Source organism: Doryrhamphus excisus, chromosome 21, assembly GCF_030265055.1.
Source record: "Doryrhamphus excisus isolate RoL2022-K1 chromosome 21, RoL_Dexc_1.0, whole genome shotgun sequence".
Classification (NCBI taxonomy): domain Eukaryota; kingdom Metazoa; phylum Chordata; class Actinopteri; order Syngnathiformes; family Syngnathidae; genus Doryrhamphus; species Doryrhamphus excisus.
Window position 1 is genome coordinate 2,472,496 of NC_080486.1, and position 25,607 is coordinate 2,498,102.

Genomic DNA, 25,607 nt, shown 5'->3' on the forward strand with positions numbered 1-25,607 from the left:
CAAGGACCCGGACATGGGGGCACTGACTGTCATCCCAGCCTCTTTAGGCTTCAAACCAACCAATCAAAGATCTAAAGGCCCAATGAAGACTGAAGGACCGCATCATCTGCATTCTGTCCATGGAGGTTCTGACCAGAATCAGCGACAATGGACTGATACCGATGTCGATCAGGTGTCACGATATCGTGTAGTCATCCGTTCTTGGGTGGCATCAAACACACCAAAATGCACCAATTCCTCTTTAATTACGCCGCTATCAAGCATGTAGCATTCTTGGGTCAGACCAAAACACAACAAACACACAACTTTTTGAAAAAACGATGCTGGTATCAAACACACAAACAAACACGGAACACAAAACCATAACCACCTCAACCAGCAGAGGTAATAACCAAAATATTGCCAAGTCAACAATAATAATAATAATACCGTTCGGTTCAACAAAACCGAGCTGTATTATATTTCTAAAGAAGTCATTGTTGATACAACTTGTAAATCAGGGAGGAGGGGGGGTGGGGGGGGGGCGGGACGTCAGAGATCTGTGGGCGGGTTTGTGTCCTTTGGGGTGTCCTTTGTGGGGATGGGCGGTAACGGCGGTAAGGGATTCAGACTCTGCGGTTCTTGCTGGGCGGTCGGTGCTTTAACCGAGCACGTTATCCATCGCGGTAACTGAGCCTGCGTGATGGCCGAGCGGAAATGGTACTGGTAGGGGTTGACTTCGTCTTGTTTGGTTTTCTTCCTCACAAAACTGCAGTATTTTTCCGGGATCCCGCAAGCTTTGAGTTCTTTCAGCCGCTCCTCCTTGAATTCTTCCAACCACCGATTTTTTTGCAGGTTCTTCTCCTTGGCGTTGCCGTCCTCGTATAATTTCTCATGGCGCTTGACTCGGGCGGCTTCCTCGCGTTCCCTCACCTGCTTCTTGATGCCTTCTAGATGTTGATGAGCGTTCACCAGGTGCTTCTTCTCCAGCTCCTCTTGTTTGAGCAGCGCCTCCTGCGTACACTTCAGCACCCGATCGAACTCGGCTTTCTCTTTGGAGATCTCCACGGACCGGCAGTGCTGCTTCCACAGGAGCTGCTTGTCGCGTTCCGTTTGGATCTTGCTGTTGAGAATCCAGCGGTCCAGCTTCTTGATCTGATTGTCCTTCTCCATGACGGCTTTTTCCCGTTGGTGCTGGTAGCGTTCGTAGGCGTTCCGCCCCGCCTGCAGCGCTTGCTCCGCCTCGTGCCGGATAGCGAAAAGGTCCTTTTCGATTATTTGACGCTTTCGCACCTCGGCAGCTTTTACGTCGTCTTTCTTTTTTTGCGCCGCCTTCTTTAAGGCCTCCAGTTCTTTCTCGAGGATGCTCGGGCCGGTGGAGCTAGCGAGGATTCGATCGTGCTCGCCGGTTGTGAGACTGAACGCTTGCACATGGAGCTCATCACGCGGGACTCTAACGTTGTAAATGAAGCCTTGGTTGCAGATCACAATCGCCTTTTTCGGATGCATTCGGATCAGAGGAACGCGGGGGTTGGCGTCCATCCCGAATAGACCTCTTTCCTTGGGAGAGGCCGCGTCCTTCACGCAGTACCGACTTTGTCTCCCCAAAGATGACGTCACGCTCATGGTTACGCGGTTGGCGTCCGAGTCGAGTCGAGAACGGGGTTTCCGTGCGTTCGCTCCAGGGTGCAGCCCGCCTCCAGCCTGAGGTCAGCTGGGAGAGGCTCCAGCTCACCCAAGACCCTCGGAATGTCCAGATTCCCCCCGACAAATCCCGGTCTCGTGTGCCGTCATTGAAACAAACGAGATGTCGGCACAAAGATGGACATGTAAAAAACGGTTCCACTTTAAATTAGAGATGATGGGCGACATCACACTCTGAGCGCACACTATGACATCAAGATGAAGTCGTAGCTTGGCTTTGTTACTGAGTCACGCCGGCACGATATCACCGCCGACAGCTCTGTTGGGTCTCGTTGGCGGATCGGTCTGTGTACACGGCGTCCTCGCCTACCGATGGGTTTACGTCTCACTGGAAATTGGACCAGGACAAAGTCAAACAATGGACCATTTTTCTCCGGGTTTGGTTCCCATCAAATGGTTAAAAATGAATATTCCAGGAAAGGATGTTGCATATGGTGAGTAATATTCATAATATTTGGCACAAATATGCAGATTTTTTTCTGTTGAAAATATATGAATATAAAAATATATGAGGTCCCCCCCCAAACCCCCTGTAAAATATTTATATTTTTATCTAAAAATATCTTTAAGATTAATATAACATATTTAAATGTATATAATTTAGATGATAAATGTTGTACAATTGTAAATAAATTTTTACATAAATTTTTTAAAATGCAACTTAAAACATACATTGAAATGAATATAAATTAGATAATGTTATACAATTTTTTATTTAAAAAATGCAACTTAAAAACATACATTTAAATGTATATAAATTAGACAATAAATGTTATACAATTTGAAATTAATTTAAAAAAATGCAACTTAAAAACATACATTTAAATGTATATGAATTAGATAATAAATGTTATACAATTTAAAATTAATTTTAAAAAATGCAACTTAAAAACATACATTTAAATGTATATGAATTAGATAATAAATGTTATACAATTTTAAAAAATGCAACTTAAACATACATTTAAACTTATATAAATTAGATAATAAATGTTATACAATTTTAAATTAATTTTAAAAAATGCAACTTAAAAACATACATTTAAATGTATATAAATTAGATAATTGGACAATTTTAAATTAATTAAAAAAACATTTTTCACACAATATAAAAATATTTAATATAAAAAATACATTTTATTCATATATATTTGTAATTTCTACTGCAAAAATATACATTTTTGTGTCATGAAATTATTTTTTTCACATTTTTTTTTCTTTCTGTACTTTAAATTAAGAAAAAGTACCATTGTGATTGTCATATAACATTGTCATTTTAGGGAAGACTCAACCAAAATAATAAAATTAATAATAATTATAATTTTAAAATGAATTATATTTATGGAGTTTTCCAACAAATCTTACAATTTTTATGCAACCATCTCATTCACTTAAAGTGAGTAATAAATTAGCAGAGGGTCAAAACAAAAGAAGTCTGCTAAAAGTACCTTTTACTTCCTGCTGGTGGTGCGCCATCTCCAGGACAGGAGGACTTCCTGGTTATCATTCCTTAGTGATGGATACTTACGTAATCCGTAGATGAAATGGAGTCTGTGCATTTAGCTTTGTTATGAATATAACGTTAGATTCTAGTCGGTTTGTGAAGTGTAATAATGGAGGACACACACTTTCAGGTTGGCTTTCTGACAATTTTAGTACTACAAATTCTTGCATATAAAACTTGACACTCAAAACAAAACAAAAATTTGTAAGCTAGTACACTAGTACACATGCTAGTACTATTGGGTAAACGCCATAGCAGGAGTTTGACTAGCAACTAGAAATGGGAAAAATGTCTTTTTGCGGTGGGACGGTCTCTCTCTCTCCCGCGATGGGTGTTCTGAACTCCTGATTCCATGGTCCCTGCGTGGAGCGTGGGACTGCAGGTTTCATCCTCAGTCCATCCATCCATCCATCCATTTTCCTCCGCTTATCCGGGTCCGGGTCGCGGGGGCAGCAGTCTTAGTAGGGAAGCCCAGACTTCCCGGTCCCCGGCCACCCCCTCCAGCTCCACCGGGAGGACACCAAGTCGTTCCCAGGCCAGCTGTGAGACATAGTCCCTCCAGCGTGTCCTAGGTCTGCCCCGGGGCCCTTTCCCGACTGGGCATGCCCGGAACACCTCACCAGGGAGGCGTCGCAGGCGAGCGCCTGGTGGTCGGGCCTTCACCCGTGGAGCCCGGCCGGGCCCAGCCTGAAGAAGCCACACGGGATCTCCCCCTCGTAGACCCACCACCTACGGGGGCAAGCATAAGGGTCCGGTGCATTGTGTGTTGGGTAGCGGTCAAGGGCGGGTGCGTAGGCGACCTGGTCTTCGGGGGCCAAATCTGGTTCTTGGGACATCAGTCTTGAAATTAGCAAGAAGACTAAACATTGATGGAATCAAGATCATCCTCCTGTGGGGCTCTTTGGTTTCTCGTGTTCTGATAAAACTGCCATCTTGAGTCAGTTTGCTCTTTGGTGCTGCCGGCAGTCGGGCGTGGTCACCGCTACTAAGAGTGCCAGCACTTGGCTTCATCTTGTGCCAGCTTCCTCCTTACGTAACTGCAGTACTTTTCCGGAATCCCGCAGATTTTGAGCTCTTCCAGCCTCTCCTGCTTGAATTCCTTCAGCCACTGGATCTTCTGCAGATTCTTCTCCCTGGCGTCGCTGTCCTCGTAGAGTCTCTGTCGGCGCTTGGCCAGGGCGGCTTCCTCGCGTTCCCTCACCTGCTCCTTGATGACCTTCAAGTGGTGATGAGCGTTCGCCCAGCGCTTCTTCTCCGTCTCTTCCCGTTTCAGCAGCGCCTCCTGCGTGCACTTCAAGACCCGCTCGAACTCGGCCTTCTCCTTGGCGACCTCGATGGACTCGCAGTGCTGCTTCCACAGGAGCTGCTTGTCCCGTTCCATCTGGATCTTGCTGTTTCGGATCCACCGGTCCAGCTTCTTGATCTGATTGTCCTTCTCGATGAAGGCTTTTTCCCGAAGGTGCTGGTAGCGGTCGTAGGCCTTCCTCCGAGCCAGAAGCTCTTGCTCCGCCTCATCCTTGATCGCGAAAAGGTCCTTCTCGATGATCTGCCGCTTCCTCCCCTCCGCAGCCTTTATGTTGTCTTTTTTTTTTTGCGCCGCCTTTTTCAAGACCTCCAACTCTTCCTCGATCATGCTCCGCCCCGTGGCTCTGGCGAGGATCTCTTCGTGCTCGGCGGTTGTAAGAGTGATTGTTTGTACGTGCAGCCGATCACGTGGGACTCTAACGTTGTAAATAACGCCACGGTTGCAGATCACAAAAGTCTTTTGCGGAAGCACTTGGATAAAAGGGGCGCCGGATTGAGAGGCCGGATCCTTCATGAAGTGCCCACTTTTCCCGCCGAAAGAAGTCGTTACACTCATGGTTAAGTCGTCGGCGCCCGAGTTAAATAAAAAATATCTCAGGTCCAGCCTCAGGTCAGCTGGGATAGGCTCCAGCTCACCCAAGACCAGTAGAGAACCAAGATGTCCCCCAAGCAAAACCGGTCTTAATCCGCCGTGATGTCAGCACAAAGACGACATGTCAAAACTCACTGATGATGGCCGACATCACAATCCGAGCTTCCTCTCGACATCACCGTGACGTCACGTGTCGGGCTTTGTTACGTGGAGATGAACCATGACATCGCCACCATGAGGTCAGCCGCGTCGAACAGGCTAATAGCCGACTAAATTCCTCGAGTCCGCTCGGAAGATTCGGATTGGACGATCAATCTTGACGTCCAATTATGGTATATTTTGAGCCTCTGCTTGGTGTGTGGACTAAGATGGCCGCCATGTTCTGAATTAGAGCATGTTTAAGTGTTGATGCGTTGTTTCAGCATCCGCCTACAAGACCCCCCCATGTCTGCGACAGCCACCCCTGCCACCCAGGACCCGGGGGCGTGTTCATATCACCGCCCATTCCACACCCTATTCCACGAGTCCGCTCGGAAGATTCAGATTCGAATTGGACGATCAATCTTGGCGTCCAATAATCGTAAATTTTGCGCCTGAATTAGGGCAAGTTTTAGTAAATCAGAGGGAGGAAGTGGTCCTACAAGCCCCCCCCCCATGTCTGCGCAAAAATAAAAGCTTGACTTTTTTGACAGCCACCCCTGCCACCCAGGACCCGGGGGCGTGTTCATATCATCATATCATATCATATCGCCCATTTGAAAAGTGAAAAAAAAACACTGAAATGATCTATGGTTTTCATCATAGAAATGTTGTCCTTCCCCTTTTGTTGACAAATAACCCCCCACGGGGGGCCAACCACAAAACAGAGGGTCATTTTAAAAAAAAACTACAATACAAGATGGAGTCGAGACTTTCTCAGAATTTTAGTACCACAAATTCTTGCATAATATTAGGCACTTAAAACACACACAAAAAAAACATGGCATGTGATTGGACGAATCACATGCCGCGTCTAACAGTCTAATAGCCGACTATTCCTCGAGTCCGCTCGGAAGATTCGGATTCGAATTGGACGATCAATCTTGGCGTCCAATTATCGTATATTTTGAGCCTGAATTAGGGCAAGTTTTAGTCAATAAATCAGAGGGAGGAAGTGGTCCTACAAGACCCCCCATGTCTGCGCAAAAATAAAAGCTTGACTTTTTCGACAGCCACCCCTGCCACCCAGGACCCGGGGGCGTGTTCATATCACCGTGCCATTTGAAAAGTGAAAAAAAACAAAACACTGAAACAATCTATGGTTTTCATCATAGAAATGTTGTCCTTCCCCGTTTGTTGAAAAATAACCCCCCATGGGGGGCCAACCACAAAATACAAGATGGAGTCGAGACGGTGTAAGGTTGACTTTCTCAGTTTTAGTACCACAAATTCTTGCATAATATTAGGCACTTGAAACAAAAAAAAAACATGGCATGTGATTGGACGAATCACATGACGCGTCTAACAGTCTAATAGCATTCCTCGAGTCCGCTCGGAAGATTCGGATTCGGATTGGACGATCAATCTTGCTGTCCAATTATCGTATATTTTGAGCCTGAATTAGGGCAAGTTTTAGTAAATAAATCAGAGGGAGGAAGTGGTCCTACAAGACCCCCCTGTGTCTGCGCAAAAATAAAAGCTTGACTTTTTCGACAGCCACCCCTGCCACCCAGAACCCGGGGGCGTGTTCATATCACCACCCATTTGAAAAAAGTGGAAAAAAAACACTGAAATGATCCATAGTTTTCATCATAGAAATGTTGTCCTTTTCCTTTTGTTGAAAAATAACCCCCCATGGGGGGCCAACCACAAAACAGGGGTCATTTTAAAAAACTACAATACAAGATGGAGTCGAGACGATTTTGTCAGTTTTAGTACCACAAATTCTTGCATAATATTAGGCACTTAAAACACACAAAAAAAAAAACATGGCATGTGATTGGACGAATCACATGCCGCGTCTAACAGTCTAATAGCCGACTATTCCACGAGTCCGCTCGGAAGATTCGGATTCGGATTGGACGATCAATCTTGCTGTCCAATTATCGTATATTTTGAGCCTGAATTAGGGCAAGTTTTAGTAAATAAATCAGAGGGAGGAAGTGGTCCTACAAGACCCCCCACATCTGCAAATAAAAGCTTGAAAATTTTCAACAGCCACCCCTGCCACCCAGGACCCGGGGGCGTGTTCATGTCACCGCCCATATAAAAAAAAAAAACACTGAAACGATCTATGGTTTTCATCATAGAAATGTTGTCCTTCCCCTTTTGTTGAAAAATAACCCCCCACGGGGGGCCAACCACAAAACAGGGGTCATTTTAAAAAACTACAATACAAGATGGAGTCGAGACGATTTTCTCAGTTTTAGTACCACAAATTCTTGCATAATATTAGGCACTTAAAACACACAAAAAAAAAACATGGCATGTGATTGGACGAATCATGCCGACTGTTCCCCGAGTCCGCTCGGAAGAGTCGGATTCGGATTGGACGATCAATCTTGCTGTCCAATAATCGTATATTTTGAGCCTGAATTAGGGCAAGTTTTAGTAAATAAATCAGAGGGAGGAAGTGGTCCTACAAGACCCCCCACATCTGCAAATAAAAGCTTGAAAATTTTCAACAGCCACCCCTGCCACCCAGGACCCGGGGGCGTGTTCATATCACCGCCCATTTGAAGAAGTAAAAAAAAAAAAAAACACTGAAACGATCTATGGTTTTCATCATAGAAATGTTGTCCTTCCCCGTTTGTTGAAAAATAACCCCCCATGGGGGGCCAACCACAAAACAGGGGTCATTTTAAAAAACTACAATACAAGATGGAGTCGAGACGATTTTCTCAGTTTTAGTACCACAAATTCTTGCATAATATTAGGCACTTAAAACACACACAAAAAAACATGGCATGTGATTGGACGAATGTTCTGCTAGCTACATTCAATTCCTAGCCAATCAGATCCAAGGGTAAACGGACTACGGGAAATACATAGCATGACCTTGACTAAGGAGTAACTCGGAATGTGCAAAATGTCCGTGTTTGCTCCATGACGGGACGCTGTTCGTGTTGTGTTGAGTAGTAGCCTGGAAGTCCTCGAGATCCAACAGTGCCTCTGCTGGTTGCAGTCAGGAAGTGCACTTTTTTTGCTAAAGTCAAAATAAAAATTAGCCAGGAGAAGCGCACAAACTTAAGATAATACGTCTGTCGGGTTCTTTGGTTTTCTAGTAATGACATGTTCTGATAAAACTGCCAATATGTTGGCAAGCTGGAGTGGAAGTTTGTTCTTTGGTGGGCGTACGAGTGCTCCGTGCGGCGTCCAGATCATTGTGCGTGGTACTGAAACTGCAAGCGCTTGGCGCTCTCCTGCGTGGTCTTCCTCCGAACATAACTGCAGTACTTTTCCGGAATTCCGCAAGCTTTCAGCTCATTCAGCCTCTCCTCCTTGAGCTCATCGATGCATTGGAGTTTGAGCCGATCCTGGTCGGTGACGCTTTGACTCACGGCGATCCGCTCCCGATGCCGGGCGATGGCCGCCTCCTCCCGTTCCCGAATCTGCCCCTTCAGGACCTGCAAATGGAGACGTCCTTGCTCCCGCCGCTTCCTCTCCGCTTCCTCGTGCTGGCGGAGCTGCTCCTGGTGACTGGTCAGCATGCGCTCGAACTCGGCTTTCCGTTTGGAGAACTCCACAGCCTCGCACTGCTTTCTCCAGGCCAGCTGCGTGTCCAGCTCGCTTTGGATCTTGCAACGCTGAATCCGAGTGTCCATCTTTAAGATGTGAGTGTCGTTCTCCATCTGGGCTTTGCAACGCAAATGTTTGTAACGTTCGAATCCTTGTCTCTTCGCCTGCAAGTCGCTTTCTGTCTCCTGCTTGAAAGAACGAAGATCCTTCTCGATGATCTGACGCCTCCTCGCCGCTGCCGCTTTTGTGTCGTCTTTCCTTTTCTGGGAAGCCTTTTCGAAAGCGTCCTTCTCCTTCTCCAAGAAACTCGGACCCCTGACTCTGGCGACGATGGTGTCGTACTCGAAAGCGGAAAGACTTAATGACTTCTCACGAGGTTCCTCACGAGGAACTCTGACATTGTGAATGAAGCCTCGGTTGCAAATCACGAGTTGCTTTTGCGGCTTGTTCTGGACGGACGCGACGGTAGATTTGGTGACTGCTTTGGGAGGTTTTTGCTTGCCGCTCATCCCAAGTAGGCCTCCATCCGGTATCGGCTTTTTCTCCTGGATGCGGAGCTGGAGCCCGCGCCGACCGTGAAAGTGGCGGCGACATGGGTGGGAAAAAGACACGACGGAAAAGACAAATGAATGGATTTGACCATCTTGTTTGTCTTTGATGCATTCACAACGTGATGACAATGACTTGGGGAATGGGCAAACTGGGATGAAAAGCATAAAAGTGATTGACACCATAGAGGTGTCATTGTGACATCACAGTGGCTTTGTTTGGCTAAAATGGAGTAGCATAGCGCAATAGGGGAACAGACACAATCAAGGTAGACCCGTCATGAATCGCTACATTTCGGGGTCCTCGGAGTTAGCTTCGGTAAAAAGGTCAGGAGCCCCCCCTACCCCCCCCCCCACCCCCCCCTTCCAGACAAGCTTGCATTCTCAGTTTTGTATTCCGTCCCCACAGTGGTAAGCAATTTTACGTGTCAATGGTTTAAAATTGGTTATAAAGCGGTGTGAAATATGTGGAAACTGCATGATTTCATGCTGGTACGCGATGGAAAAATTTGTGGCACGCATCATTTCTGTGAATTTGGGAATTCCCAAGCCATTTCTCATGATTTTTTTGACCAACAATTCCCACTCCCACACTGTCCCTGCCTCCTTTTTTTTCTAGTTTATGCCTCCTTCTTGCTCTTTGCGCATTATATATTTCTAATATTTATATAAGGGGCGGCACGGCGGTCGAGTGGTTAGCGCGCAGACCTCACAGCTAGGAGACTAGGGTTCAATTCCACCATCTCTGTGTACAGTTTGCATGTTCTACCCGTGCATGCGTGGGTTTTCTCCGGGTACTCCGGTTTCCTCCCACATTCCAAAAACATGCTAGGTTAATTTTTTTGCGACTCCAAATTGTCCGTAGGTATGAATGTGAGTGTGAATGGTTGTTTGTCTATATGTGCCCTGTGATTGGCTGGCCACTCAGTTCAGGGTGTACCCCGCCTCTTGCCCGACGACAGCTGGGATAGGCTCCAGCACCCCCCGCGACCCTCGTGAGGAAAAGCGGTAGAAAATGAATGAATGAATATAATATTTATAATATAATTATAATATAATATTTATATATTATAATATTTTATAATTATTATCATTACATTCTAATATTATAATATAATATTTACATATTATAATTTATTATTATTATGTAATATATATATTTATAATATTTATATATTTCTGCAAATGCAAGAAATAGACTGTAGACTTGGCTTTCTTTTTCTGCAATGAGAGCTTCCTCTTTGGAATCGAACATCTCGTAGGTCCCTTGTTGCCTGCTGTTGAGCGGCGCCACGGAACACAAATCCAACCCGTCTTCACGCTTTTTAGGCGTGCCGTAACGAAATAAATAAATTGCCACGCATCGCCGTGACAAATTGCAGGACAACACGGACGCAACAGCGCCTTACTAAAGTGGACCAAACAGCCGCTTTCCAACAGAACCAAACACAAAGTGGTTTAACCGTCTTTAAAAGCATCCAGGCTCGAGTTGAGGCTGTGTTTAACCGGACTTAAACGCTGGTTAGCAGGCAGAGGTTCACTGGCAAAGGATCCCCCTGAATTACAGACCCACCCTACCTCAGTCCTTGAGAGTCAAATTGTTTTCCTTTCCCACCCGTGAGAATAAACGGTGATTTACACTAAAAATAACATTAAAGGGCTTCCTTGTGTGGCTGGCAGGCCTGATGCCGTTTATTTTCTATACTTCCACCAGCCGTGAAGCTGTTGTGAAGATAAGAGTAAATCTAAAAGCCATTTTCTTCCCTCCTCTTGTGTATTTCATTCATAGCAACTGCAGTAAAAAAAAAAAAAAAAAAACTACGTTAGGTTGACGGGTCCTTAGAACTGCTTTTGTTTACTTTTCTAAAAACACCAGTCCCCTGTATTGCAATACAGATGTGGAACATTAGCAGGGAGGCGGGGGCCGCGTCTTTTTAATACGCTGTTATTTATCGCGGCAGGAGTTGCCTTCTGTGCACAATTACATAAGCATAATAGGATGCTAACAGGCGTGAACACGCGAGTGTAAACACGTCTAGGGAAGACATACGTGGACACGGGGTCTTTGTTTGGATCGGGGATGCTCAACTGGTTGGTAGCAGACAGCAAGTTATTTATTATTAAAATTGAGCAATATTTGAGTATATATTTTTTTTTCTTATTTTGGGGGTTTAGTGACCCCCAGCAGGAGGGGAATACTGCATATTTTAAAACAGGGGGTGTCCATAGTGCCTGCAGCTGTTTTTTATTGGCCCGTGGCACATTATAAAAACTAGAAAGGATGCAAGGACCACTTGGATATTTCAAGAACTGCATGTCATATTTGTAAAAGTGAATATTTCAACTTTATGCTCTTAAATCTTTGCAATTATTGCATGACTTTACTCTCGTTAAATTACAACTTTTTCTTATTAGAACTTTTTGTTTTGACTTTATTCTTGTTGTTCTTGTCTTATTGTGGATTTTTGTAAATTTGCTGCTTTCCTTTTTTAATTCTTGTTATTTAAATTATATTTTTATTTATTATTGCCAACCACTTGACTTTGGAAAACCCAACAAAAAAAACCTAATAAATATATTTAGTTTGAATTAAATGATTAAAATAAATAACAAATAAATAAAAACAAAATAAGGTTCAATAGAATTAATAAAATGCTAAATAAATAATTAATAAATAATAAATAATACATAATAAAAAAATAAATAAATACATGAATAAATACATAAATAAATACATAATAAAAAATAAACAAATATATAAATAAATAAAACAAATGCATAAATAAATACATAAATACATAAAATATTTTTATTTATTATTGCCAACCACTTGACTTTGGAAAACCCAACAAAAAAACGAATAAATATATTTAGTTTGAATTAAATGATTAAAATAAATAACATAAATAAATAAAAACAAAATAAGGTTCAATAAATTAATAAAATAAAATAAATAATTAATAAATAATACATAATAAAAAATAAATAAGTACATAAATAAATACATAAATAAATACATAAATAATTACATAATAAAAAAATAAGCAAATATATAAATAAATAAAACAAATGCATAAATAAATACATAAATTAATACATAAATTAATTAATTAAAATATTTAATAAAATTAATTATAAACCTTAAATATAAATATATATTTGTAATAATTCAAACAAATAACTAAAAATAAAAATGGATGGGTTGTGATTTAAAGAGCCTAGGAAAGTGTGGCCCCCTGGTTGAGACCATTTGAGAACCCCCTGGTGTCGTCAATCATCGTTGTGGCGCCCCCTATGGCTTGATCTCAAAATGCATTAGAATCCATGCCGGCATACACGTGATGAATCCAGCTCCTATGAGCAGTGAGTTGCCAAATCCCGCTAGTATTCCGAGACGTTTCGACCCATCTTAGTCAATCTCGATGTCGGATGTGAACGCTTGAACTTCCTAGGAAAGTTATCACCCTGTCTTGATGGGGGGGGGGGGCTACAAAACAACCGCTGCACTATCGACAAAAAAACACTGTTCCATTTGTCGCGGCCTCGTTGATGGAGATCGCCGACAAAACTTTCACCCTGAGCCAAAGTTCACGCCGACAATCAATCATTCAATAAATCAATCACTCTGTCAGGACTGCTTTATTTCTGGCGTGGCTCTCGCTAAGTGGTTTTCCTGCGAGCCAAAGTCTTAGCGGAAGACTGAGTCCAGAATAGAGCGGTGGAGTGTGTACTTAACGATAGTTGAGAGCAAAGTGAATTGAGTCGTGTCGGGAGCAGCAAGCCGGGAAGAAGGAAGATGGAGTGAAGTATACAAGGCTACGCTTTTTTTATTTCACTCGCCCGGTCGGTCCGGGCAATTTTCCAAACTAATCCGGGGTGGCGTTCTCCTACCTGAGTGCTTATCTGTCTGACCGCTTCCCCGTTGACTTGAGAGGCATTAGACTTGATCACAGTCTGGTCGAGCCCAGCCACGTTTTCAGAGTCGCCTCCCGCGGGGTTGCCGGTGTTTGTCAGGACAAAAGTGTAATTTAGTCCCAACTGCTGCTAATGCTAACGGATCACTGACGTCTTTTCACAGGAGGAGTGCCAGAACTACATCAGGGTCCTGCTGGTCAACGGGAACCGCTTGTTTACCTGCGGGACCAACGCCTTCACTCCCATCTGCACCAACCGCACGGTATGAGCACCGCCACCGTTTTTAATGGTGGTCTTTTATTAGTCAAAACATATTGAAATATAATCCCTAACACTGCATGGAGTCAGCCATGGTATGTCCTCCCATTCTGTGTGGAAGTGGTAAGTTTTTGGCTTATGTTTAGAAGAAATTTGCTAGCTATAGTGGCTGTCTTGAGTTCCTGCAATTAATTTCATGTCTGCAGACATGAATTTCTTATGAAATTTTATGAATCCCATATTATGGAAATTATTTTTTTTTTTGCGGCTAACATTTTTTGCTAATGTTCAGAACTTGGCTGTTTATTATTATTTAGCCTAACAGTTGCAACGTGCTGTAACCAATGAATAATCAGAGTCTAAAGGTGACTATAGGGGTGCTATTTCATGTCTGCAGAGCTCTAATGATTCATTCATTCCTTCATTTTTGACCGCTTTTTCCTCACGAGGGTCGCGGGGGTGCTGGAGCCTATCCCAGCTGTCTTTGGGCGAGAGGCGGGGTCCACCCTGGACTGGTGGCCAGCCAATCACAGGGCACATATAGACAAACAACCATTCACACTCACATTCATACCTATGGACAATTTGGAGTCGCTAATTAACCTAGCATGGAATTGAACCCTGGTCTCCTAGCTGGCCGTGCCGCCCTCGTCAAAACATATTGAAATTCCCAACAATTTCTAACACTGCATGGAGTCAGCCATGGTATGTCCTCCCATTCTGTGTGGAAGTGGTAAGTTTTTGGCTGATGTTTAGAAGAAATTTGCTAGCGATAGTGGCCGTCTTGAGTTCCTGCAGTATAAGAGTTGCAATGTGATGTAACTCATTAAGTTCATGTCTGCAGGATGAAATTTCTTATGAAATTTTATTAATCCCATATTATGGAAATTAAGTTTTTTTTTGCGGCTAAAGTTTTTCGCTAATGTTTGGAAGAACTTGGCGAGTTGTAACGGCCTGTAACCAATGAATAATGGGAGTCTAAAGGTGACTATAGGGGTGTTATTTCATGTCTGCAGAGCTCTAATGATGTTGTATGAAATGTAATTTGTGAACATTAAATCAGTTTCGTAGTCGGGTCAGGGACCAATTAAGCGCTAGAAACGATGGACGAGGAAACTGCAACACATCAAATACAACACATATATCATTTTTATAATAAAGACCAAAATATTTAGTATGTTTAAAACCCAAATATGATTATTTTTCATTCAACATTCGCTCGCTCGCTCGTTTGCTTTGATTAATTGTGCAGTTAATCTATCCGTCTAGTGCCACTCCAAAGACGGCCTGTAGAATTAGCGCAGATTTATGATGCTCATAGTTAGCATTGTGTTTATTTTGGAGGTTCCACCGCACGCAATGCGGATATAGAAATATCAAAAGGCATCAAGATGGAAATTGCCGGGTGCCATCATGGTGTCGCGGTCCTCGCTGATGAATTGATGATAATAGCACTCGACACGCGAGCGCAGTCAAGGGTCGTTGACTAATTATAAAACAAATCCTATTAAGTGTTTTGATTGAAGAAGGTACCTTGCCTTAAGATGATTACTCCCAGGAAGCATCAGTCCTTGTCTTATTAGCGATGGCGTCGCCATTTCTCAATGTTGACTTTAGCATGTATTTATTTCAGTGTAATCCAGTTTTTACACTCCCCCCTGATGTGTATATATATATATATATATATATATATAAATATATATATATGGCGACAAATCCCCAGTGGTGTTTGAAGTGTTCTTAAATCAAAAGAATCGACTCGCTGTTGTGTTTCAGGGGGCTGCTCGACACAACAAGGGCGGCACGCCAGATTACGTTGCGTATGAACCCCATTTGTGGCCGGCTGTTAGGCCGGTTATTAGCCCACAAAGCTAATAACCTATTTTTTTTTTCTTCTTTTCTCCCCCCTAAAATCCAAGTCAAGTGAAGTGTAGAGCGATATTGTACACGGGCCCCCGCTATCTTATCACCATCTCATTGTGGGATTTAATGGGCTCGGAGACAAGTTTACAATTTTATTCCCATAATTTAATAATTTAATTAATTAAAATAATGTATAATTATTTTTAATAATTTAATTAATTAATAAATAATTTAATTTAATAACCCAAATTTTTCCCAAATTTTGTATAATTGATTTTTTTTTTATTTCTGATATTTAAATATGCTAATAAAATTACATATATTATTATGTTTTACAATATATATACTTTTTTATCTTGATATTTTGACATTATTTTTTATAAAATGTTAACTTCTTACATTTTTCCTGTTTAATTTTTATACTAGTTTATTGTGCAAATGTTCTTGAATTTACTTCAATGTAATGTAATACAAAAATACTTTATTTTTCAAAATACTATGACATTTTTTTCTTTATTTTTACCGTAATTTATGGCCCCATTTGTGGCCGGCTGTGACCCTTTCATTTTAAACGACAAAAGCCCACAAAGCTAATAACCTATTTTTTTTTCTTCTTTTCTCCCCCCTAAAATCCAAGTCAAGTGAAGTGTAGAGCGATATTGTACACGGGCCCCCGCTATCTTATCACCATCTCATTGTGGGATTTAATGGGCTCGGAGACAAGTTAACATTGTGATGACATTTTTTGTGATGCAAAATGTCACGAGCTCAACACAATGAATGAAAAATAATGTTGAAATGTCATGACATTATTACGGTATAGTCATCAAACGGCGTATTTACTCCCCGACTCTTACGTTGGAGTGTACAATGCGAAGACGCTACCACTAAACCGTGGTGGGGGGGGCAAACTTTTACCAGTAGTAGTTCAACTTTCTTCTTAAATAATCTTTTATTCCAGTGGTTAGCATGTAGGAGACCACGTTCCAAAAAACATGCTAGGTTAATTAGCGACTCCAAATTGTCCATAGGTATGAATGTGAGTGTGAATGGTTGTTTGTCGATATGTGCTCTGTGATTGGCTGGCGACCAGTCCAGGGTGTATACCCCGCTGGGATAGGCTCCAGCATACCCGCCACCTGAGTGAGGATAAGCAGCATAGAAAATGGATGGATGCATTAATTTTATTCCCATAATTTAATAATTTAATAATTTAATAATAATAATTTATAATAATTTGTAATAATTAAATTAATTAAATAATAATTTAATTTAATAACCCAATTTTTTCCGAATTTTTGCATAATTTATATATTTTTTTATTTCTGATATTTAAATATGCTAATAAAATTACATATTTTATTATTTTTTAGAATATATATACTTTTTTATCTTGATATTTTGACATTATTTTTTATAAAATGTTAACTTCTTTCGTTTTGTGTGTCATTAATGTGTAAATTTTCTTGAATTTACTTCAATGTAATGTAATACAAAAATACTTTGTTTTTCAAAATACTATGACATTTTTGTCTTTATTTCTACTGTATTTTTTTTGTTTTTAAATTACAACTTTTTCTGTGTATATTTTTTAGGTTTTAAATGATATTTTTAGAAAGTGACAAGGGTGTGGGCTGCAGCTGGCCCCCGGCCCACACTTTGGACACCACTTTTGCACGATAAATGAGCTCAGGTCACTTAAAGGTCCCATATATGTTAGTAATACATATATATATATATATATATATATATATATACATATATATATATATATATATATATATATATATATATATATATATATATAGCCTTGATTATGAAGACAGACAGAGGTTGAGGCAACATCATTGTTATTTTTCGTCTGTAAGTCAGCTGATGCACGGTTGGTTGTGTTTTCCTCGAAGTGAGCCAAAAATGGCGAGTGCAGCCCACAGGAGGAGTCTCATCAATACCGGCTTTCATGTCGGGGGCAGCCGAGCAGATAGCGCCCGCTCTGTTTTGTTCTGGTTTGGTGAGGCTGAGGTGCAAAACGGAGCAAAGCGAAACTCTCCCTCCCATCCAAATCGGAAATTGGCTTAGAACTTGCCTTTCCCCCACCCCCACCCCCCCCCCCATGCTGAATGGCGGGTGGCCTGCCATGCTGGCAGCCTCATTTTCGTGTTAACTGAAAATGTGTGAGGCCTGAGAGGAGATTGAGCTTTGAATGAGTAGGGAGGGGGGGGGGGCAGCTAGACCAAGCACCATGCATATGGAACCTAACTGGGATACAGGATTGGGTTTGTTTGTTTTTTCCCCATTTTGGGGGTTAAGTAACCCCCAGCAGGAGGGGAAAACTGTATATTATAAAACAGGGGTGTCGTAGTGAAGCAGCTGTTTTTTTATTGGCCCGTGGCACATTATAAAAACATCATTTAACAAAAAATAAGTACAAAAAAATAAAATCACCAGTAATTTTATGTTATTTAAGTCAAAACATTGACAAAAAAGTTGTAGTCTAACAAGAAATGTCATAATTTTACAAGAATAACTGAATATTATGATGAAAATTAACACTGTAGTAGCATAAGTACTTGTATGTAGTCTAATTTTTAATTTTTGGAAAATTAGTTTGTGTAAAAAGTTCCCATATAATCACAATAGTCAAAATATTATTTATAAAAAAAATTCCTAAACTACAAACGAAAAGTATTATGAGAAGAAAGTCATATTCCATTGAGAAAAAGGTTGACATTTTTGGCGAATACACTGGTAATATTCAGAGAAAATTTGTTATTATTGTGGTATACAGTTTAAATATTCAAGGAAAAATACACAATAGCTTTTTTTTGTGGTTTGCGGTACATTCTAAAATTAAAAAAAACAGAAAAAATGAAAAATCCTCTGTTATTATCCAAGAACAAAGTCAAATATCATTAAAGAAATTTAATAATTTTTTTAATAATGATAAAAAAATATTTATTGGATAATACATAAAAATATATTTATTTTATATTATTTATAATATGTATATATTTTTAATAAATATATTTATTGGATAATAAATAAACAAAAAAACAAATGTACAAAAAAATACCTAAATAAAATGTACAAAGACTATTTAAGAAGAAGTAATTGCATCCAGAATGAAGTAGTTTATACATACTTCAGGCTAAGTTACTTCCCAAGCTAATGTGTTGTATTTGATTGACATTCTTGAAGCTACGCCGTGTATTCTTGATGGTGGACGCATCGTAGAGGTCAAGGCTAGGTCCCGGTCTTTTTAGGTATTTTTGCGTTTTTTTAATTTGGTCAAGCTTCCAGAAGACGTGATTGAGCGATGCTTTAACCGGACCAACAGGAAGCATCGCGGCGTGGCGTGGCGTGGCGTGGCGTCGTGTTGTAGAATATCATTGCACTTGGCAGCTGCGTTATTTGCGTGCTTTGTGCAGCTAATGACTCCAAATGTGCCCTGTGATTATGTTTCTATATATCTCTGTTATGTCAAGCAAACAACATTGGAATATGTTTTGTTGTCTGCGTCATTTGCATAGCGGCGGCACAAAACAAAACATTAGCAGAGCCCGCCGGTGTGCATGTTAATGCTGCCCTTTGATATTCCGTGCTATATTATCCTGCCGGTATCCTGCAATGATGCATTATTTGGGAAAAGCTCGGAAATACATCTCATTTTCCAAGAATATTGCTTTTATTTTGCACCCTCTTTCTACGTTTTATTTACTATTTTGTCCTTTCCAGCTGACAAACCTCACCGAGATCCACGATCAGATCAGCGGAATGGCTCGCTGTCCTTACAACCCCCTACACAACTCCACCGCCCTCATCACGTCCAGCGGGGAGCTCTACGCGGCCACCGCTATGGACTTCTCTGGGCGGGACCCCGCCATCTACCGCAGCCTGGGCGGCCTGCCGCCCCTGCGCACAGCCCAGTACAACTCCAAGTGGCTTAATGGTAAGCGGCGGTCATCTACATGTTTGGGAAGTGATGCTATTGACCCGAATATAAGACGACAACAGATGGCCAAGGCTGGGATTGAACTCGGGTCTCCTAGCTGTGAGGCCTGCGTGCTAACCGCTTATAATAACGCCACCAACTTCACACTGATTAGTTAGTTATTATTATTATTATTATTCATTCATTCATTTTTTACTGCTTATCCTCACGAGGGTTGCGGCGGTGCTGGAGCCTATCCCAGCTGTCTTCAGGCGAGAGAGGCGGGGTACACCCTGGACTGGTGGCCAGCCAATCACAGGGCACATATAGACAAACAACCATTCACACTTACATTCATACCTATGGACAATTTGGAGTGGCTAATTAACCTAGCATGTTTTTGGAATGTGGGAGGAAACCGGAGTACCCGGAGAAAACCGGGGAGAACATGCACACTCCACACAGAGATGGCTGAGGTTGGAATTGAACTCCTAGCTGTGAGGTCTGCGCGCTAACCACCCGAGCACTGTGCAGCCGACTAAATTCATCACACAGCAAATTAATACTCAAATATAAATATACAAACATGTACCAACACAAGTTTAAAATGAAAGGTATCCGGAGAAAACCCACGCATGCATGGGGACAACATGCAAACTCCACACAGAGATGGCCAAGGGTGGAATTGAACCCTGGTCTCCTAGCTGCGAGGTCTGCGCGCTAACCACTCGACCGCCGTGCCGCCCAATTTAAAAGTGTTAACCATAATGCATTTTCTTTAAAAAAAAAATGGTTGCTTCTGTCTGCCAGAGAGAGTCAGAGCAACCCGGAGCGGAGAGGGAGGCTGATGTCATTGCAGCGCCCCAATGAAGACTTTTAAAAGAGCTGTTTTTTTTAGTTTGAAACTGGTATTGGTACATGTAATACAGTGTCACTGAGGCATCATATGAACAGAAGTGAAATAATGAAACATATTATATATTATATTATATATAATATTAAAATCCCAATGTAAGAAGTGATGTGATTTCTAAAACACGGAAATAAGCCAAATGCTTATTTTTAACAAGGGTTACATCTCTTCAAGTCTTAGCTGATTACCCCCCCCCCCCACCCCTTTTCAAATGCAGATCCTTTGTGAGGAAAAAAAAAAAAATCATTTGAAGCACTTATATTACTACATTAAATATTTACATTCATCACACTTTTCCTGCTTGAGCCTCGGTGCGTACTTCAGGTGCCTCTTTTCACAATCCGAGCTCAATTGGAAAAATAAATTAAAAGTCACCACATGTGCACCTTTACCGCGACTCTTCGGGAAAATGGGTGTTTAATAACTAATTTTACGCCGAGTTTTTTTTTTTTTTTTTTTCCCGTCTCCTGCACCGCCCTGTGAAGGTGCTGAGGATGAGAAGGTTGAAGTGAGGAAGAGAGAGAGAGGGGGGGGGGGGTGCTACTCAGCTTCCATTTAAAGATGAATTAAATCACTGCCAAGGAGAATAAAGTGTGCGGTTAGGATCTAATGTCATACATAAAAGATGAACGCTGTTGCGGTGGCGGCGGCGGCGGCGGCGGTGAGGTTGTGTGTTTCTGACAGGGTGAGAACTATTACGCTTCACCTCTTCTGGCCATTTCTCACCTCACCCTTTCTTATGAATTATGGGTTTTTCCTGTTAAAACGCAAAGCCATTAATAATAATAATAAGCAGGCCTGTTTATTAGTGCTGTTCAATGGAATTCAATGAGGTCTAACTTTATGTGTTTGTTCCTGCAACAGAGCCAAACTTTGTGTCGTCGTACGATATCGGCAACTTCACCTACTTCTTCTTTCGGGAGTATGCGGTGGAGCACGACTGCGGTCGCACCGTCTTCTCCCGGGCGGGCCGCGTGTGCAAGAACGACATCGGCGGGCGCTTCCTACTGGAGGACACGTGGACGACCTTCATGAAGGCCAGGCTCAACTGTTCCCGACCGGGAGAAATCCCCTTTTACTACAACGAGCTGCAGGGGACCTTCTACCTGCCTGAGCTGGAGCTGCTCTACGGCATCTTCACCACCAATGTGTGAGTTGGACCACCATCATTTTATGCATATTCATAATGAAAAATCATCTTGAAAAAAAATGATATTTTAGTACATTTCTTTTGTTTTGCACTTTGGAGTGGGGAGCCATCAAGGAACCATCAATATGTGTGCGTGAGAGACAGGAAGAAAAGCTCTGACTCATTGGACAAGATGCATTTTTTCATACTTGTGAAAAAATATCTCATACCCGGGTAGTCAAATCCAAGTGAAGAAAATAGAAAGTTTATTAATTTTTATTGAATAATACATTGGTCAAATTGGCGACTCCCAAAGTGTCCATAGGTATGACTGTGAGTGTGAATGGTTGTTTGTCTATATGTGCCCTGTGATTGGCTGGCCACCAGTCCAGGGTGTACCACGCCTCTCGCCCGAAGACAGCTGGGATAGGCTCCAGCACCCCCCACGACCCTCGTGAGGAAAAGTGGTAGAAAATTAATGAATTAATGTATAATAATATTTTGGTCATTACATCATTCATTTGTATTTATATTAATTTATTCAATATAATTATGTATATACCATGTATTACATATTTATTCTTAATCTATTAATTTTAAGTGTGGTTTCAAATTTTTTAAATTAAATATTTATATTCAGATATTTTAATAAAATATTTGTTTATTATTTTTTTAATTTTTTAAGTATATTTGTGTGTATATATACCCAAAAAAAGGGTATAGATGTTTTTCTAACTAGAAAATCCCAAACATCATTCATTTGTATTTATATTAATTGATTCATTATATTTATGTATATACCATGTATTTCATGTTTATTCTTATGGTATCTATTCATTATTTAATTTATTTTAAGTGTGATTTTTAAAAAAAATCAATTAAATATATATTTTCAGATATTTTAATAAATAATTTTTTAATGTTTTTTTATTTTTAGTATTTTATTCATTTATTTTTATCATTCATTTTTTTATTATATTATATTCATTGATTCATTATATTTATGTATATACCATGTATTACATGTTTATTCTTATGGTATCTATTAATTATTTATTTTATTTTAAATGATTTTTAAATGTGATTTAACAATTTTTGAATTAAATATATATTTTCAGATATTATAATAAATAATTTATTCATTTATTTTAAGTATATTTGTGTGTATACATACCTCAAAAAAAGGGTACAGATGTTTTTCTAACTATAAAATCCCAAACATTGGAACTTAACATTAGTACAGCAGCAGCCATTGCTGGTTGGTGTCTAATTCCAGCGTGCATATGGGAGCTGCATATTATTTTGTATTCATTTTTCACACACTTAAGCTAAAAACTTATTTATGTCCAATGGCTCCTCGGTGCTGAAAACTGCCTTTTTCCAAGGAAACATTAGAAACATTCCCCCCCCTGCGGCGGGCACCGACTTTAATGAACGGGCGCGTCGTCGCATTATAACTCAGGTGGAGAATAAACGATCTCCTGGACAAGACTCGGACATGTTTAAAGTGACATCTTGAAAAGCCAAAGCTGTATTTCAGTACGGATGTGAGCAGTTCATCAGACTAGCCAAACAGCTTCATTGTGTCCTGATGTTGGATTTATGAGGCGATAATGGCCTTCATTTACAACAGGGTCCGGTCTTATCTCCTGAGTGTCTTTTAATGCGTGTTGCCGGCTCACAGCGACGCTAAATACAGACGCAATAAGAGTAATAACCTTTGTAGCCGCGGTGATCCTCACCGGGGTTTAATACCTGGATTTGTTTATCTCTCATCCGTCATGGTCTGTCCTGTCTTTGTGGTTTTTTTTTTTCTTTTTTCCCGACTTTTAGAAACAGCATCGCTGCCTCTGCCGTGTGTGCCTTCAATCTCAGTGCCATATCCCAGGTCTTCAACGGACCCTTCAAATACCAGGAGAACTCTCGCTCAGCCTGGCTGCCATACCCCAACCCCAACCCGGACTTTCAGGTAAAGACGTTTTTCAACGTTACGGATTTCAAAGTGAATATTAGTCTGTAAATGTGACTATAGGGATGCTATTTCGTGTCTAGAGGGCTCTAATGTTAAAAAGTGTATTCAAAAGTGTATTCAAAAGTGTATTCATTCCTCACGAGGGTCGCGGGGGTATGCTGGAGCCTATCCCAGCTGTCTTCAGGCGAGAGAGGCCGGGTACACCCTGGACTGGTGGCCAGCCAATCACGGGGCACATATAGACAAACAACCATTCACACTCACATTCATCCGGTAACACACCCACGGTCTCCTAGCTGTGAGGTCTGCGCGCTAACCACCCGATCACAGTGCAACCCACTAAATTCATCACACAGCAAATTAATACTCACATATAAATATATAAACATGTACCAATACAAGTTTAAAATGAAAGGGAGGAAACCGGAGTACCCGGAGAAAACCCACTCATGCACGGGGAGAACATGCAAACTCCACACAGACATGGCCTAGGGTGGAATTGAACCCGGGTCTCCTAGCTGTGAGGTCTGTGCGCTAACTACCCGAGCACCGTGCAGCCCACTAAATTCATCACACAGCAAATTAACACTCAAATATAAACATACAAACATGTACCAATACAAGTTTAAAATGAAAGGGAGGAAACCGGAGTATCCAGAGAAAACCCACGCATGCAAACTCCACACAGAGATGGCCTAGGGTGGAATTGAACCCGGGTCTCCTAGCTGTGAGGTCTGCGCGCTAACCACCGGAGCACCGTGCAGCCCACTAAATTCATCACACAGGAAATTAATACTCAAATATAAATATACAAACATGTACCAATACAAGTTTAAAATGAAAGGTAGGAAACCGGAGTATCCGGAGAAAACCCATGCATGCAAACTTCACACAGAGATGGCCTAGGGTGGAATTGAACCCGGGTCTCCTAGCTGTGAGGTCTTGCGCACTAACCACCCGAGCACCGTGCAGCCCACTAAATTCATCACACAGCAAATTAACACTCAAATATAAATATACAAGCATGTATCAATACAAGTTTAAAATGAAAGGTAGGAAACCGGAGTATCCGGAGAAAACCCACTCGACCACCGTGTCGCCCACACAAAGAATCACTAAAGTAAATTCACCGATCACGTTCGAGTCCAAGTAACCACGATAAACGAGGGATTTTTGGTGCACACATTTGTCATGTTGAGCCCGAGCAAACTTATTTTTGACATGACATTTAATTTAACTTCCTGCTCCTCTTCCTAAAGTTTCTCCACATCGAACCTGCGCGGTGTTCTTTACATTCCGCACCATCTGTCACAGAAATTGTCGTCTGGACTCGTTATTAAACCGTCCGTGTTCTACACAAGGCCGTTTATCCTCGGGTCCTGATGACACAGGAGCGAGGAGGGTGTGTTTTATTAGCAAAAGTTCCTCTTACGGGCGAGAGTGTAGCAGATAGCATCAGAGCTAATTCTCACCACCTGACTGACCCCACGGGGTTACACGCGTGTGCTGCAAACATGTCGTACTCGCTCATGAACATGAAAAGCCACTCAGCGAAATCCTATTTCCACGTCATATAAATGCATTTCCTCCTTACGGCAACCCAATTTTCTCTCTCAACACATATTGGCGCACTGGCGCACCCTAGAGAGGCGCGTTTAAAAGTTTTTCCATCCGCATTTCCTCTTCCCGTTTCCCACAATGGCCCCTCCTAACACACACTTTATCTCCGTTTCAGTGACATCTTCATCAAACGTGTCGCAAAATTGGATTAGTTTCTCTATCCCGTCTTATTCCTGAGTATTCCGTACATCCAGGACACGTGTGTACTTAAAGCGGTAAAACAGACACTTTACATACAAACGGCAGGTTTATAGACGACGGCTGTCAAAGATAATGAAGTCAGTTAGCAGACAAAACAGATAGCCGGTCTGTTTACAAAGAAAATCCCTTCCCGTGTGTTTAAAGTACGCACATTGATCCCTGTGGCTGGGAGTGCTGATTCCGGAATTGTGCTGGGATCAGCTGTCTGGCATATTTTTGTCTTATTATCTAAGCAAATGTCGAAATTTTCATGTAAAACGTGCTTCAACGTCATTCTACTTGAACCAAAAAAGTGTCTTGCTGACATACGGAAACCGGAATATTTCATGGCGGGGCATCACTCTAACCATCATTCCTATTAGGACAGGAACGCTCAACCATCTCCTTCCAAAAAAAAAGTCAAGCCCTTATGGACTGAGCTACTGCCGCCCCATTTCCCGAAACACATTTTTACTG

At 41.5% G+C, this 25,607-nt stretch overlaps 1 protein-coding gene across 8 annotated transcripts in view; it reads left to right on the top strand.

The window, feature by feature from the left end:
- Window positions 1-25,607, top strand: part of sema5a (sema domain, seven thrombospondin repeats (type 1 and type 1-like), transmembrane domain (TM) and short cytoplasmic domain, (semaphorin) 5A) — a 157,661-nt gene that overhangs the window by 81,908 nt on the left and 50,146 nt on the right. For all 8 annotated transcript variants that reach the window (XR_009120672.1, XM_058060784.1, XM_058060786.1 and 5 more), the window contains 4 exons: window positions 13,428-13,526; window positions 19,121-19,334; window positions 21,094-21,379; window positions 23,192-23,327. Coding sequence is in view for 7 of the 8 variants with exons in the window: in XM_058060784.1 (XP_057916767.1) it covers window positions 13,428-13,526; window positions 19,121-19,334; window positions 21,094-21,379; window positions 23,192-23,327 (735 nt within the window). In the remaining variant the exon portion in view is untranslated. The remainder of the gene's footprint in view (window positions 1-13,427; window positions 13,527-19,120; window positions 19,335-21,093; window positions 21,380-23,191; window positions 23,328-25,607) is intronic.